Below are 16,717 nucleotides of genomic sequence, written 5' to 3'. Positions count from 1 at the left end.
ATGGTCAAAGTAAGTCCACCCAAACCCACCCGAGCTGCAGTCACAGCACACTCACCAGGCAGAGGAGCTCTGGAAGGCCAGGAGGGGCGGGCTGTGGGTGTCTCCCCGCAACATGTGCACGGCCTGGGGGGCTTGTGGCAGGGCGCCTGGGGGAGGCTGCGGCTGTGGGGCCGGCTGCCGAGGGGCCCGAGCAGGGTTCCCCCACCGCCGGGGGTCCTGTTTCATCCACCTTCCGTGGATGCCCCACCTCGTCAGGTAAACTTTGCAGATGTCATAGTTCATGGCAGAGTAATAGAGTAGATCCAGGACCAGCAGTGTGAGCACAAAGAAACCGTAGATCCACACTCCCAACAGTGCCGTGTAGTTGCTGGGGAAGGAGAGAGAGAGACTGAGCCACACTCCCAGTAAAGACGGGGTAGTTACGGGGTGGGAGGATGGCTCAGCGGTTAAGAATACTGGCTGCTCTTGTAGAGGACCCGGGTTCGGTTCCCAGCACCCACAGCTAATAACTGTCCATAACTCCAGTTGCAGGGGAATCTAAGGCCCACTTCAGGCTTTGCACAACACAGGTGCACTTACACACATGTGGGCAAGACACACACATAAAATAAAAATAATAGCACCACATGGCAACTAACAACCACCCATAACTCCAGTTCCAGGGGAATCTGACGACCTCTTCTAACCCTGTGGGCATTGCACGACATGGATGCACTTACACACATGTAGCTAATACATTCATACACATAAAATAGAAATAATAAATTTTTAAAAAGATGGAGTAGTTACTAAGGCAGGAGAAAGAGACTGAGCCACACTCCTGGAAGTACCAGCCTTCCCCTCTTCTATCACCTTCTCCCTCCCCCACTTTTTTTTGAGATAGGGTCTCATGTGGCCCAGGGTACAGAACTTGTAGCCCAGGATGACCTTGAACTTCTGATCCTCCTGCCTCAAGCTCCCAAGTTCTGGGATGACAGCTGGTGCCTAGATGAACCCGGGGCCTCGTGCATGCTAGGCAAGCACGCTACCTTACTGAACACATCCCCACCTTTCCATCACTTCTCTTACTCATGCAGCATTTTCCCACAGAGGCTGCAGTCTCCCAGCACAGGCGGCAAGAGCCTTTGCAGGACTCAGTGTGTCAAATGTTCCTGGCCCATTGTCAAGCCTGGCTGGCCTAGTTTGTCTCTCCATTGCTGTGATGAAACACTCTGACCAATACCAACTTGGGGAGGAAAGGGTTTATTTATCTTACATCTCCTGGGTCACAGTACGTCAGGGAGCCCAGGGTAGGAACCTGGAGGCAAGAGCTGGAGCACAGGCCATGGAGGAACGCTGCTTACTGGCTTGCTCCCCTGGCCCCTGCTCAGCCTGCTTTCTTATGAAACAGAGGCCCACCTGCCCAGGGGTGGCACCACCCACAGTGGGCTGGGCCCTCCCACATCACTCAACAATCAAGAAGATGCCCCACAGACGTGGCCACAGGCCAGTCCAATGGAGGCAATTCCCCAACTGAGGCTCCCTCAACCCAGGTGTGTCAAGTTGACACTAAAGCTATCCAGCATGCTGTCCCTCTACAAGTCAGTTAGGCACTGAAGCACATTTCTGTTTGATCCCACCCCAGGGCCTTTGCATGGACCATGCTGTATGCCAGTTGGCCTTGTCCACATGCCTTCCTTCCTCCTTGCCCAACTACTCCTGGTGTTCCCATCTGAGACTCCTCCACACCCCGCCCCTGCCAAAGGCTTTAGGGAGCTCAGCCACTCCTGTCCCCCTCCCCACCTAGTAAGTCTGTCCCCCTTCAGTCCTCTTCCCCCAGGCTGGGGTCTAAGTCCCTTAGGACAGGCTGATTGGGGCTAGCCAGTACAGCTGGGCTGCTGAGTTCCTGAGAGCACCCACCAGGGACTGGGGCTGTTCAAAGGAACCAGTTTATTGCCCGCTCAACACCACCTGCCTCTGTCTGCTCCCTGCCGTGGACATCTGCTGGAGTGGGTGTGCGCCAGGCCTGGGTGTCTATGAAGAGGCTGACTGGCTTCGAGGAACTGAACTGGGTCCAGTCTGGGCATACGATCGTTCCCACTCCAGGAGGACCTGTGGCTGTGTCCACGCAGGCCCCTCAAGGCCCTATCTGGAGCTGGGGCTCCTAGCTGCCTGAGCCTGGAAGCTTGGCTGGACGTCCTCGGCCTGCTTTGCTGTGTCGTCTGGGAGGGAGAAGCTCGGAAAGGTACAAGCTGAGGACTCTGCCCTTCTCAGATTCCCAGGTCTGTGCCTCCGGAGGCCCAACCCTCCTGCAGCAGCCTCTGCTGGTAAGGTGGGGACTGTCCCCAAATCCAGCCAGAACGGGGCAGGGCAGCCAGGGCTGGCAAGGCAGGGCAGGGTAAGTTGACTTATCTCTGCTTGGAATGCTGTTCTTCCAGTTTGAAGGTCCCAGAGGACCCTTAATGGGGATGCTCTGCCACCACACCTTGAACGTGGAGTGTGGGCAGGTACTCAGGACTCAGTGCCACTCGTGGCTCAGTACCACACAGCACTCAGTAACCAGCAATTCCTAATTACAACAATCCTGGCTTATCAGGGAGGCTCAGTCATGCCCTGAATACTGAGCTTGGGCAGCCTCAGGGCAGATGCTTAGGGCCCAGTACCACTCAGTGCTCAGTACCCAACAGTTCCTAGGCACTGCGGTCTTGGCTCCCCCCACAGCCCCATCTCCCGGTCACCGCTACCATGCAAAGACGTGGATGACTGATGGCAAAGCCCTGTGCCTTTTATTAAGGGGACACTAGCTCTGCCTGAAAGCAGCTGGGCACAGCACAGAATTCCAACCAGAGGAAAAAGGCCTGGAGTCCAGCTCAGCATGTGAGGGCAGGGGCCTCGGGGTACAGAGATTTCTGGGGGGCCCCGGGCCCCAGGTACCCTGCTCTCCCCGGAGTCCTCTCTCCTGAAGCTCCCACTGCAGGGCTTCACAGCCAGGCTGTTTGGTGGTGCCCATAGCAGCAGCCTGGGGGCTTCGGGAGCAGGGGAGGCAGCAGGGCCGTCTCGCAGATGCTGCCTGAGCAGGAGGGATGGCGGCCCTGCCCAGAGTCACAGAAACGCATAAGTGAACGCAAGCAAAGCAGCGGTCAGTGGTCCCTCTGCGTCACTCAGCAGCGAGACGGATGGAACCAGGAGCCTCCTTGTCTGTTTTAAGATGGAAAAGGGGGTAGGAGTGCCTCCAAGGAACCATGGCCTCTCCAGGGTCCCCCAGCCAGGAATGCAGCACCAGGACCAAGTCTGCAGAGTACCTGGGCCAGGCCCAATACACACAGGAACAGAGGGCACCCCAGGACTCTGGGCCAAGCTACTGCACCCTGGGCTTTGCCCACCATGCCCTTCTGCCTGGCTCCCGCCGCCCGTGCACCTGGCAGGCCCTGGAGCAGGGTCACGGCTTGGCCATCGAGAAGCCTGGTGTAGAAGGCCCATGCTGACTTATAGGACTGTTGTCCTGTGAGACTGGGAGCTTCCTGAGGACAGGTTGGCCTCCAACTTGTCCTTAGGTGCTGGGTGTGGCAAACGCTGACACACAGAGCTAGGTTGGTTGGGACAAGGGCAGTCGCAATGCCAACCAGCACTGGCCAGATGTGATAGTTACGTGACTGTCACCAACAGTGAATGGGCACTAGCATCTCTGACTTGTCTGTCCAGGTGCTCTGGAACCCCGTCTGCCACATACCCTGAGCTCAGAACGACGACCTCACTTTACAGACCAGGAGATGAGGCCCAGGTAGTAGCGTTACTTCCCACCACTGCACAGTGACTATTTGCCTGAGCTGGGGTTTGGAGCCAGGCATTGATTCCTGGGAAATCCCAAGGTCGAATCTAAGACAGATGTCAGAGGCTCGCTGCCTGTATCTGAGCTGAGGACCAGGTCCCGTCTGAGTGGAGGGTCACTGACCCCTATGTGCATGGCCAAGTCTTAGGCCTCTGCAGCCAACGCGATAGAACTAGCCCAGGACAGTACCTGTCTGCTGGCCCAACCCTGCTGTTTACAGAAGATGGTGCCTTGGGCATGGAAGGTGGGTGTCAGGACCACAGACCTCTTCACAGCCCAGAGCCCCTCAGGTCATGCTCTCTGTGACTCACTATCTTTGAGGATTAGGATCTTTCTTTAATTTTTAAGATGTAATTTAAAATACGTGATCTGGAAATTAATTGCATCCAGATGTTGGGGCTTGGCTGTGCATGTGTGGAGATGAAAGACAGAGGCTGCGGTGGGGCATCCATGGCCGCCCAGCCGCTAATAGTGGTGCCGTGCGGGGCCTGTGTGAGTCAACTTCCTCGGGGATTTCCAAAGTGATTATAGAACCATCGCGCTGGAGCAGCCTCAGAGCATGTCTCTAGAGGGGAGCAGCTACATCAGCAGCCTGGCCGGGGATGGAAGCCCTCACATCCACCCACCCTACAGTCATGGTCAAGGGCACTGGAGCAAGGTTCCAGTCCATCAGGTCAGGAAACCCCAGGATGGGACCGGCCCTGGGCAGAACTCACCTATAAAACAGGAGGGTAGGGGGAGGCATTATGGGAGAGGTCCCTGTCCATGTTACAAGGTAAGAACTCTAGTGTCAGAAACATGGGCTCAGCAAGTAGGAGCCACATGGATCCAGATCCCAGCTCTGCAAAATGCTCTCCCTGAAATCCCTGGGAATGACCCCCAGTCTTCTCATTCTGTGAAGTAGGAGCAACTTCCTGTCATACTTTGGGTGGGGGGTGATAATGAGGCTTCACAAACTGACATGAGGTCTGAGAAAGAGAAGGGACATTGGAGGCTGGGGATGCACTCGGCTGGGAGAGTGTCTGCCTAGCATATGGGAAGCCATGGGTTTTATCCCCAGGACTATCTACAACGGGTACAGTGGTATACACCTGTCAGCTCAGCATTTGGAAGATGGCGTCAGGAAGATCGGGAGTTCATGGTCATCCTTGGCTACATAGAAGGCCAGTAGCTAACCTGGGCTGCATGAGACCCTATCTCAAACAGAACAAAGCAAGGAGAGAAGGAGCCAGTGAGGGCCAGCCCATGTGATTAGAGCACAGAGAAACCCCAGTGTGGTGGTGGACACCTGTGATCCCAGCACTTGGGAGGCCTGGGCTACAGAATGAGATCTTGTCTCCAAACAACTACAGATGAAAATCAGGGAGAGTGTTCAGCAGGACTGGGCCCCGAGAGGCATAGTGCTTTCCCCAAAGTCACACACTAGGAGAGCGATTGGCTGGCGCAGCCACAGGTGGAGCAGGCCTGGGTCTTGAGCCCATTAACCTGATAAGGCAGAGCTCATGTCTCTCAAACCCTGCTGAGGGGATGTCTGCCTTGGTCAGCTGCTGCCTGTCTCTTGGCTCTGCTGCTGATAGGCATGTCCAGAGGGCTGGGCAGAGCCATGCCCTGGGGTCAGGAAGGAAGCAGTATCCTGGACCCAGTGACACATCAAACCCCAGTTCCTGAACAAACTGGCAGACACCTCCGTCCATTTAACCTTTGGCTGCTCGCAGGACTGGAGGTAAAAATCCTGCCACTGTGGTGGGCTTGGCACAGCGGCCTCCTTTCACCCCCTGCCAGGCTGCTGGAACCACCACAAACCACTCTACACCTCCAAAACACATAAATAAATAAGTTGACAAGTAGGCACTAGTTTAGGCTCTGCCATCAGCCCGCCACCTGCTGAGTCACCGGTGTGAACGGAGCCCTCTGGGGTCTCAACTGTCCTGGACCACCCGGCTGGGCCCCCACAGATGCAGACCTGCCTGGGATTCTGGGTTCCCAGCCTCAGCAGAGATATGCCAGCTCCTCTGGCTTCAGGAAAGTTCCAGCTTTGAGGACATGTGGCCAGAACGGCAGAACAAGGACACCTGTGTCCTCAACCTTGACTCTGGTCATCACCTGGTGGGGACTGGAACAGGAGACCTCACTGGCCCAGGTCTGACCTCTCCTTTCCTCCCCCCAGGGGGCTATGAGGATGAAGGGGATGCCAGACCCAGGGCCCTAAAGCGGCGGGATAGCCAAAGGTGGTCTCTGCCTCGTCCCCCACACAGTAGGCCCGTTCTACAGAGACCTTCCTACATTTGACTCCACAATGTCATCCTGGCCTCCAGCTCCCTGAGACTTACCCTCCTTACCCTCTTGAGACTCACCCTCCTAATACCCCCTTTGCCATAGATTCTACTTGGACACCAGATCCTGCTGCAACTCCTTGGGCCTGGCCTCTCTCCCCAAAGTCCAGGAATCCCTCCCAGTCCATATTATGGCTTTTGTGGGCTGCCTAGGTCTTCCACAGGCACTGTCCCAGGGGCACAAAGCCAGCTTAGAGCTCTCTGGAGTGGGTTCCCTCACCAACCAACCGAGAGGCCCGGCCCCGGCTGGGAAGTCCCTCCCCAGGCTGAGGGGCCTGGCCCAGCCTTATTTCTCTCCTGGCCCCTCCAACTCCTCAGCAGAGAGTCTGCCCAGAGCACTCTTCCCTCCACCCGTCCCTGTCCCCTGTACCATCTCCCCCTCTTTGCTTCTGGGCTCTGGCTATGTCACCTCCCTCAGCAGGGGTGCTGGCCTGGTGGTGAGGAACAGAACCCAGTTCCCTGCACAGGTTCACCCCCAGGGGGCCATGGCTGATCTGTGAAAAGGGGGTGAAGATGGCTGAAGAGGTATAAGGGGGGATGCCCTAGGACAGTGGCCCTCAACTGGGGGTGATTTTGTACCCCACATCTGTCAAGGAATACTGGGTGTGTGTGGGGGGTGGTATACTCCACCATCTGGCAGCGAGAGGCTGGGGATGGTCCTAAAAGGTCCTAAAAGATCCCAGAAGGACCAGACCCCAAACGTCAGGGGTCCTGTGGGTGACCCCTGCCTGGGAGTGTCTCCAAAGGTCGGCTTCCATCAACGGAAGCTCCGAGTTACTGGACAAACTTGTGGAGCCCTGGGCTGGCTGTCCACCATCGTCCCCACTTTCTGAGCCTCTGCAGCATGACAGCGCAATGGCTCACAGATGTTGTGCCCAGCGGTGCGTCTCTCAAGGCCGAGGGATAAAAATCTCAGGCTAGGTTTACCATCCTAGCCATTCCCACTCTCTCTGGGGGAAGGCCCTCCTGTTTGCAGCCAGCAGCAGCAGCCAGGCCCCTGTGCCTACTCCATGGGAAACCCTGTGTGTGCGCAGATTATAGAAACCTGTGGGTTTCCGAGGGAGGCTCCCAGACCCCAGGCGCCAGACCTCAGGGAAGTCTGGCTGCGGGGCCCAGTCTCTGCCTGAGTTTGTTGGCCCATGTAGCACTCTGGAGTCCCAACCCCGGTCGTGGAGCTGCCTTCCTCCCTCGGAGAATTAGCCCTTGGTCTTGCAAAAGGCTCGGGCCAAATTCCAGGCTTGGTTCCGGTCCCGCTGTGACGGACCTGGCTTGTGAGCGACTTCACACACAGGATTATTCCGAGGCCTGAGCAGATGGCAGGATATTCAGAGGAAGCACCGTGCATTTGAGGAAGGAGAGCTTGGGAGCTGGCTGAGGCAGGAGGAGAGGTTTGGGTGATAGTCAAAGAGCCCGCATCTCCTGCCCACCCAAAGGAAAAACGCGCCTTCCCCAAGAGGGAGCACAGCCTCCAGCCCCAGCATCAGACAGAGATGGAGACTTGGGTCCCCAACCCTGCTGCCCCCAGCACTGCTGTGAACTGCTAACAACCACTCTCTTTCCAGCCCATTTTCCCTACCATGAAAAAAAAAGCATCAACCCCAGGAGTCAGCATCACATGTATTGTGAAAACATCTGAAGCATCCCATAACTCCAGGAAAAAGAAAAGCACCTGACTACTGATGGCTGTTTTAGAGACACTAGCCAATGTGCTTGGGCAGGAAAAAGAAGTGTGACCAGAAAATGAGAAAGTAGATCCTCTGTGAAAGGGAAGCCTATACTCCCAGGGGAGGGTGAAGGCAAGTTCAGGGCCATCCTGGGCTACATGGTAAGATCCTGCTTTACAAAACAAAGGAAGGAGGACCCAGAGATACTGTTTCCAAGTGGCATAACTGGAAACCGAAGAGAATCAACAGGAAAAGTGTTATAAACATAGGACATTTCAATAAGGGAGCCAAGAACAAAATTCGTATAACAATCACTCATCTGGTCGCCTGTAGTCAGAGGGAGTGGGGGAGCCCGTTTGTGATAGCAGTAATAGCAAGTAACAGTGAAAACTTGGTGTACAGTCTCTGTGAGGAGAATAAATCTGAAAACACTACAGAAGAGAATGTGAAGGTCTGGGTTAGTTCAGCGGTAGAACACTTGCCTAGAAAATTTTAAGCAACGGAAAGAGATTCCATGTTCCTGAGTAGAAATATTCAACATAAAAATAAATATTCAACATCACAAAGTGATTCCTTGCATTAAGCTATAAATTCAGTAACTGCGAGTTCAATAATTGCAGGAGAAAATACTTAATGGGATTTTTGTTGCTGTTTGTTTCATTTTTGGTTTTGCTCACATGGCAAAGAACAAACCAGGGCAAAAAAACCACAGAGACACTAAAGCAGGTCAGACGTCACAGCAGCTCATGCAACACAAAGCTAGCTCACGAAGATAGACCAACGAAAGCCACGGAACTGTCACGGTCCACCCTGGCGCTCAAGGGTGACAGCATGCAATGGGTTTGAATGTCACACCAGCAGCTGGATAGAGGGTGGACGGTTCGGACTGTAGTGGAACAGCTTCTGTTGTGGTCTGAATGTGAAATGTCCCCACAGCTGGTGTGTTTGAACACGTGGTCCCCAGCTGATGGTGATGTTTGGGAGGGTTGTGGAACCTCTAGCAGATGAAGCCTCACTGGAGGAAGTAGGTCACTAGGCTTAATAGCCCCACTTCCCGTTTGCCCTCTGTGTCCTGAGTTCAGAGGTAATGTGACCAGCCAGCCACCGGCTCCCGCTGCCATGCCTTCCCCACCATGATGGACCGTGTGCCCTAGAACTGTGAGCCAAAATCAATCCTTCTTTAGCTGCTTTAGCCTAGGTGTTTGGTCACAACAACAGGAAGCGTAACAAACACCCTCTATATGGAAAAAATAATAAAACTGAGGTATTTCGTGGGTTTTTTAAATACTTTATTTCTTATTTTATATGCATGAGTGTATGGTCTGCATGCGTGTAAGTGCACCCGTGTCATGAAATGCCTGTGGAGGTCAGAAGAGGGCATCAGATCCCCTGGAACTGTAGTTACAGATAGTTGTTAGATGCCATGAGGGTGCTAGGAATCGAACTCAGGTCCTCTACAAGAGGAACCAGTGCTCTTAGCCACTGAACCATCTCTCCAGCCCCTAAAATTGAGTTCTTGCCTCAAAACTTATATCAGAATAAATTTGATCTAAACAACAGATCAGAGGATCAGAGGCAAAATTGGAAACATGAAAGGAGATGGGGAATTTTTAAATGATGACGGAAGACTAAGCCTTTCTTAATAAGGGCAAAGCCTAGAAGCCATAAGAAAATAAGCAAATGCCCTATGATCATGTGACTGTTATGCATGCACAAAAAGCATCACAAAGTCAAAAACATGCTGGGAGAATATTTGCAACATCCTATTTCCTTCGTATGTAAAGAGTTGCTACAAAAAATAAGGAAAACACCAAAAATGAAATGGACAAATGAAGAAGCCACATCAACAGCTAACACACTGGGAGAGGGATGCAAATGGCCCGGTCACAGGAAAGGGATGGTCAACCTTGGCCACGGGGAGAGAAACAAAGGCCATTGCAATCCACCACACTTCATTTAGCACAGCTGGCCCACTGCTCTGCCAGCAAATTCCTCCTCAAAACCTGAACTCAATGTGTTTTAATCACTGCAGGGAAAGGACTGTGTAGAATCAGTCTCTGGGTCAATAGTGTTATTGATACTATTGAATGAAACTTGGATTAAGCCAACAGGCCTGGTGGATGCCAAGCTTCCTGACCCCATTCAACCTCTGCAGCAAGTCCGCCAGGTGGGCACCCTGCGCCCATTTCTCAGATGAGAAGATTATAAAGCTCAGAGGGCAGACAGACCAGGAGCCCAGGTCACCAGTCTTTGTGAAGCTCCTTCCAAGCCCGCCTCCTCACACACATTGCCTACAGCCTCCCCGGTGACCTGGGTCAGCCGCGGCCAGGCCAGCGGCCCAGGTGGCGGTACCCACTTGTGCATGTAGCCCTCGGGGCCGGCCGTGAGGTTCGCCTGCATGACTGCCTGGAATTCCGTCTCGTTGCAGCAGTATTTGAAGACTGTGTTGTTATGGTGACAGCACAGGATGAAGGTTTTGTTGTCTGAGAGTCTCGGGCAGTGGAAACCGAAGTGGTAGCGTCCTTTGTGGTCCGTGTAAGGCTCACACACCCGGAAATGCGCGGACAGGACTGGAATACAGAAACACCAGGCTCGCCAGGGTCCCTCACCAGCCCACAGGCGCGGAGCAGTGGGGACTGGCAGCCTGCTCCAGGGGACTTCCTTCCCTCAGAAGTCTTCGTGGTCAAACGTGAGCCTCATTTCTGCCCCGAAGCCTCCCTTGACCCCTGACGCCCTGCTCTGCTGCTGCGACAGCCCTGAAGGCCCCAGGCTTGGGGCTCCTTGGGGCCTGAGCTGAAGCTCACCAGCAGATGGGTCCCTTCCAGCACCTGAGCCTGCAGCTGGAGTGACTGAGTCCCTCCCATGTGCCCCACAGGCCATCCACTTAGTCTGAGTGGCCAGCTGAGATCCCACTTTACAGATGGAGAAACTGAGGCTCAGAGTCCTAAAGGACGTGACTGAGCTGGTCGGGACTGGAACTCAGGCCAGCCATGTCTCCCCACACGCTTTTTCTCACAGCTTGCTCTGGTGTGGGCTGGTTGGGGGCCACCAGTGAGCCCAGACTGACTTGGATATCAAGCCATATGAAGGTCCCCCATATTGAAAGTGCCAGCCCCTCCATGCCTTACTTCTATAAGATGTTGCCCTTGACACAAGGTCCCGCCTAGGTGCCACGTACACAGTGACAGGCCTGGCCCCCAATCTTCCCTTCCCAGCCCACGGAGGGACACCGGTATTCAGCCCCCGTCTCTCTGTAAAGCAGGCCCAGTGGATGGTGATAAACAGGAGCCGATGTGAACAATACGGCAATGGAAAACCTGGAGCGCCCGTCTCCGGCTTAATTAGCGTCTTCATAAAGGGCTTGCTGTATCTAATTTGTATCGCTGAAAAGAGGCTTCACTGGCGCCTGCATCTCCCAGGCACAAAGGCCCTGGCTTCTCAGAGCTCCTGCCCAGGAAGCACTGTCTGCAGATAGCTTATTAGACTGCAGCCCACACAGCGCAGCCTGAGCACCTCCGCGGGAGACCCCGGTGGGCCAGCTGGCAGGGGGCGGGTGGCAGGGGGTGGGCGCCCCAGGAGCAGGCTCCCAGGCTGGCTCTGGGTAGCCCTTTCCCAAAGGGCAGCTCCCTCTTTTATGAGCAGGGGAGGCGGGCGGTTGTGCAGGCCCATGACCACCCTCGATCTTGGGAAGAAGAGCCCACAGTGGGACCAGAGGCCACTGGGTGTGATGCCCCAGGGAGACAGCCACAGAGTCCCCTCTGTTCTCAAGGTCCAGAGGAGAAATGCAAGGCAGCCTTAGTTCGCAAAGCTTGCTTGACAGACAGGGAGACTCTAGAGCCCCTCCAAACAGAGCTCTGGAGTGGGACCCGCAGTCTGTGGCAGCAAGCCTCCCAGGGCATTGCATGTACTTGAGGCTGGAGGTGTGGGGCAGAGGGCAGTCAAATCCCACCACACTTGGGTGACTTGAAACCCTGCCACGGCTGTACACAGGAATGGCATCTCGGGAAGCAGACACACCCAATGTCCTGGTCGCCCATACTTAGCCTGCGGCCACTGGGGACACCAAGCACACCCAGCATGCCTGTAGAAGGACCAAGCCTTGCTCTGGGACTGGCTTTATGGCCGCAGGACACTGCATGGGGCAGGAGGCTTCCAAGTCTTGGCAGACGTAATTAAGGGCACAGGTGAGGTGGACGGGTCTACCGGGTCAAAAGTCCTGCCCAGCACTCAGCGCACAGTCCCACAGCCAGCCCCAGAGGTTCTGCCCACCGACCTTAGTCACCTGCCAGCAGCAGGAGGCCCAGCTGCTTCCCAGAGCCAGAAGAGCCCTGGACAGGGGGCCAGGCCTCAGCAGTCCTGGTGAAGGAAGGATGCCCGAGTCCCTGACTTCACTAGGGGATGACTGGCACCCCTGTAGTGGGGGCTCCACTTGCACACTGCAAGGTGCAGGCTCTCCCCACCACTAGTGTGGGTCCCACGCCCCGACCAAGCTCCCCAGTGCTGTGTCCGGAGCATGGTAAATCCCTGGCTCTGATGACTGGAACAGTCAGCTCCTCTTCAGCCGTGTGACCCTCAGCCGCTTGCCTTCTTTGAGTCCCTGTCCTCATTTGTAACACGAGGTGCCTTGTTCTCCCCGCCTCGACTGTGAGGACAGACTGTCCATCACACTGGGCACCCGGAAGGGGAAGAGCTCGGGAGGTGGTCACCCCAGACGGTGTCTGTTTACTGTGCCCTCCTGGGAGCCCCCGTCCCTACCTTATCCCGGGAGACGCCACTACAACCCCACCCGACATCCCCACCCCGGCCCCCTGTGCCCACCCCAGCTCCTCAGAGTCTCCCTCCAAGATGCACCTCAGCAAAGGGTAAGAAAAGGAAGCCATAAAGCTGGGGCAACGACTTGGCCAGAGTGGGAGCATGTAGGGCGGGTGGAAAGGAGAGAGACATCAGAGACAGAGACATGAGAGACAGAGGCAGAAGCAAAGACAGAGAGACAGACGCACACAGAGACAGAAGACAGACAAAAACAAAGACACTCAACAGAGGCAGAAACGGAGACAGAGACAGAAGAGACATACACACAGAGAAAGACGGGGAGAGAGAGAGGGGAGAGAGAGAGAGAGAGAGAGAGAGAGACAGAGACAGAGACAGAGACAGAGAGAGACAGAGAGATACAACATGAGAGGTGGTGGGAGGAGAGAGAGAGAGAGAGAGAGAGAGAGAGAGAGAGAGAGAGATACAACATGAGAGGTGGTGGTGGGGGCAGGCCAGGCTCTGACAAGGCCCTTGTTGGCCGTGCTGGGCTGCCTTTGCTCCTGGTAAGGGAGACTTCTCTGGTCAGCTCTAGTTTGGAGACGAGACAGACGCACACAGAGACAGAAGACAGACAAAAACAAAGACACTCAACAGAGGCAGAAACGGAGACAGAGACAGAAGAGACATACACACAGAGAAAGACGGGGAGAGAGAGAGGGGAGAGAGAGAGAGAGAGAGAGAGAGAGACAGAGACAGAGACAGAGACAGAGAGAGACAGAGAGATACAACATGAGAGGTGGTGGGAGCAGGCCAGGCTCTGACAAGGCCCTTGTTGGCCGTGCTGGGCTGCCTTTACTCCTGGTAAGGGAGACTTCTCTGGTCAGCTCTAGTTTGGAGACATGAAGGACTTGGCTCCTGAGTTCAAGCCTGCTGTGTCAGCCCAGAAGCCAGGAGGGCCAGGAGGGGGCCCAGCACCCACACCTCTCACTATGTCCTCTGCCATGGCTGCTCCCTCTCAGTCTCAGTTTCTCACCTATGAAAGCGGCAAGTTGGCATTGCCCAATTTTGACTCGCAGAATGGGGGTGGGGGCAAATGTGAGTGCAGGCTCCCACAGCTTCACCAGCCCCAGCATCCAACAAGCCTCAGCTCATCCAGAGCTGGGAGACATTATTGGGGGATTAAGGGCACCCTACCCCAATCAGCATGCAGAGCCCCAGCTGCAGCCCTGCCCTGGAAGGGACCCCCCCACTCCTCTGTCACTGAGCCCCACAAAAGCTTTACCTGCAGGAAACAGCAAGGAGAAGACGGCAAGCGTGTTCCAGGACCGCTGGCCACAACCGGTCATCATCCGGCTGGCATTGACCCGTCCGGCGCTGCCTGTGTGAGACACAGAAAGGCGGGTGGGGGCTGTCTCCCTGCACAGGCTTCGTTGCCCACAGTGGGGGACAGACAGGACAGACAGGCGGCAGCGGCAACTGGCAGGGAGCGAGGGAGCCCAGAGTGGAGGGCATGGAGGATGGAGACACCTCCATCCAATTTCCTCTCTGGATATGGGTCCTTCCCCCAGCAGCCCTGTCACCTCTTTTGCTTTTCACAGCAAAGTAAGACTTAATCAAAGGATGCTGGTGGCTCAGGTGGTAGAAATCACCATCGGACACGCACCCAGAGGAGGGAGTGATGGCGTTAACTATAGGGCGGGTGTCTAGACCCAGCCTCCCCACTGTTTCTCAGGGTGACTTCCATTGACCTTTCCAGAAGCTTCACTGACCAGGTCACCCCTTCCAGGCGATAGGGGCATAGCAGAGAGCAGGGGACAGGTGTGAAGACAGCGATCCCCACCTGCGGGTCTCCCAGCACTCAGAAGCGAGGGCGGACAGTTGCTGGGAGGATCTGGAGTGCATCCCCAAAGCACTGACCCAGGGGTTCCAGCCCGTACTCGGTTATTTACAGCGCCTGAAGAGGGGAAGTAAGCCGAGGCATTCACAGACAAGAGGGGATAAAACAGAAATGTGGGGGACACACCCGTGGTGGAGTATTACTCAGCCTTAAAAAGGAAGGAGATGCACTGGGGCTCTGGTTCAGTGGGAGCGTGTTTAGCCTAGCGTGCACAAGGCTGTGGGTTCAATCCCCAGTACTCCAAAAAGAGGCCAAATGAATAAATAGAGGCTCTGACACATACCAGGCAAAATAAGCCACACTCAGAAAGGCAAACACTGTGTGATCCCCGCTAACTCAGGAAAGTGTCCAGAACAGTCAGAGAGAGAGAGAGAGACAGAGACAGAGACAGAGAGAGACAGAGGGACAGAGAGAGAGACAGACAGAGACAGAGAGAGACAGAGAGACAGAGAGAGGGACGGACAGTTGCTGGGAGGATCTGGAGTGCATCCCCAAAGCACTGACCCAGGGGCTCCAGCCCGTACTCGGTTATTTACAGTGCCTGAAGAGGGGAAGTAAGCCGAAGTATTCACAGACATGAGGGGATAAAACAGAAATGTGGGGTACACACCCGTGGTGGAGTATTACTCAGCCTTAAAAAGGAAGGAGATGCACTGGGGCTCTGGTTCAGTGGGAGCGTGTTTAGCCTAGCGTGCACAAGGCTGTGGGTTCAATCCCCAGTACTCCAAAAAGAGGCCAAATGAATAAATAGAGGCTCTGACACATACCAGGCAAAATAAGCCACACTCAGAAAGGCAAACACTGTGTGATCCCCGCTAACTCAGGGAAAGTGTCCAGAACAGTCAGAGAGAGAGAGAGAGAGAGAGAGAGAGAGAGAGAGAGAGACTAGAATGGTGAACAGGGCCTAGATGCTGTCTAGGTAGACCCTGTGAACCCTCCTGACCTGGCTGCACACCCTCAACCCTTGCAGGGCAGACTCCTGCCCCTCCATGCAGTTCAAGTGTTCTCAAGGCAAGGCTCAGCCTCCCAAGAATGGTTCAGAAGAGTGTCCAGAGGTATTGCCGGATGCACTATATCACCATGCCAGGTCATAGCAAAAGCCTCTCTCACACTTCACACTGCTACCCCACCACCACCACCACATCCCTGCCCAAGTTCCTCCAGCCACCCTGGGGCCACCCTGGCCTCAAGAACTCTCCACCTGGTCAGGGAGGACAAAGGGAGCCCAGCTGGGGCTCCCCTGAGGGAGTTCTGCACCCTTGTCCATGGAGGTCAGAGTCAGGGTTAGCTGAAGGGCCAACGGGGAGACCCAGAGGCTGGAAACTTTGGCTCGAGACAGAGAGAGAGACAGAGAGAGAGAGACAGAGAGAGACAGAGAGAGACTAGAATGGTGAACAGGGCCTGGATGCTGTCTAGGTAGGCCCTGTGAACCCTCCTGACCTGGCTGCACACCCTCAACCCTTGCAGGGCAGACTCCTGCCCCTCCATGCAGTTCAAGTGTTCTCAAGGCAAGGCTCAGCCTCCCAAGAATGGTTCAGAAGAGTGTCCAGAGGTATTGCCGGATGCACTATATCACCATGCCAGGTCATAGCAAAAGCCTCTCTCACACTTCACACTGCTACCCCACCACCACCACCACATCCCTGCCCAAGTTCCTCCAGCCACCCTGGGGCCACCCTGGCCTCAAGAACTCTCCACCTGGTCAGGGAGGACAAAGGGAGCCCAGCTGGGGCTCCCCTGAGGGAGTTCTGCACCCTTGTCCATGGAGGTCAGAGTCAGGGTTAGCTGAAGGGCCAACGGGGAGACCCAGAGGCTGGAAACTTTGGCTCTGGGCCAGGCATGTGGGTGCACAGCCCTGGTCTCCCAACAGCCCTGAACCCCCAGGTGGCACCTCCAGCCACAGAGGTCAACTTCGGGTGGTTTGGTTGACCAGAGAGAGAACAGGCATGACTGTTGGATGTCACTGAAACCCGGCCTTGGCACCACGATTCCTAACAGTGCTGTCCTCCTCCCCATGGCCCTGGGGGATCCCGGGTAGCCAGCCCACTTGGCCCTCCCCCACCCACCCTGCTGTTCCCTCTAAACTGTAAACTGCTTAATTGCTCTGTGCCTGGCTTCCTGCTCCCAGGCCCTCCCAGGAGGATGATCAGAGATTAAGGCATTTGAGAGTGCTTAAGAAGGGTTTCCAGCTCTGCAAACTGCAGGGTAGAGAGAACGCTCCCCGCCGAGAACCCACGCCACCTGGGGGGGGGGGGGCTCACCC

The 16,717-nt window shown here is 55.4% G+C and overlaps 1 protein-coding gene across 1 annotated transcript in view; it reads right to left on the bottom strand.

Moving 5' to 3' along the window:
• The window catches only part of Shisal1 (shisa like 1), a 42,508-nt gene extending 28,001 nt beyond the window's left edge, over nucleotides 1-14,507 (bottom strand). Inside the window, exons 1-4 of the mRNA XM_008844718.3 lie at nucleotides 14,398-14,507; nucleotides 13,840-13,935; nucleotides 10,162-10,375; nucleotides 56-367 (exon numbers count right to left, since the gene is read on the bottom strand). Coding sequence (XP_008842940.1) covers nucleotides 56-367; nucleotides 10,162-10,375; nucleotides 13,840-13,906 — 593 coding nt within the window. The 5' untranslated portion in view covers nucleotides 13,907-13,935; nucleotides 14,398-14,507. The remainder of the gene's footprint in view (nucleotides 1-55; nucleotides 368-10,161; nucleotides 10,376-13,839; nucleotides 13,936-14,397) is intronic.
• Nucleotides 14,508-16,717: the final 2,210 nt, after the last annotated feature.

Source organism: Nannospalax galili, unplaced genomic scaffold (genome assembly GCF_000622305.1).
Source record: "Nannospalax galili isolate Female #2095 unplaced genomic scaffold, S.galili_v1.0 scaffold180, whole genome shotgun sequence".
In the NCBI taxonomy this organism is placed as follows: domain Eukaryota; kingdom Metazoa; phylum Chordata; class Mammalia; order Rodentia; family Spalacidae; genus Nannospalax; species Nannospalax galili.
Note: the sequence above shows the minus strand (reverse complement) of the source record. Positions and strands in the feature narration are given on the sequence as shown.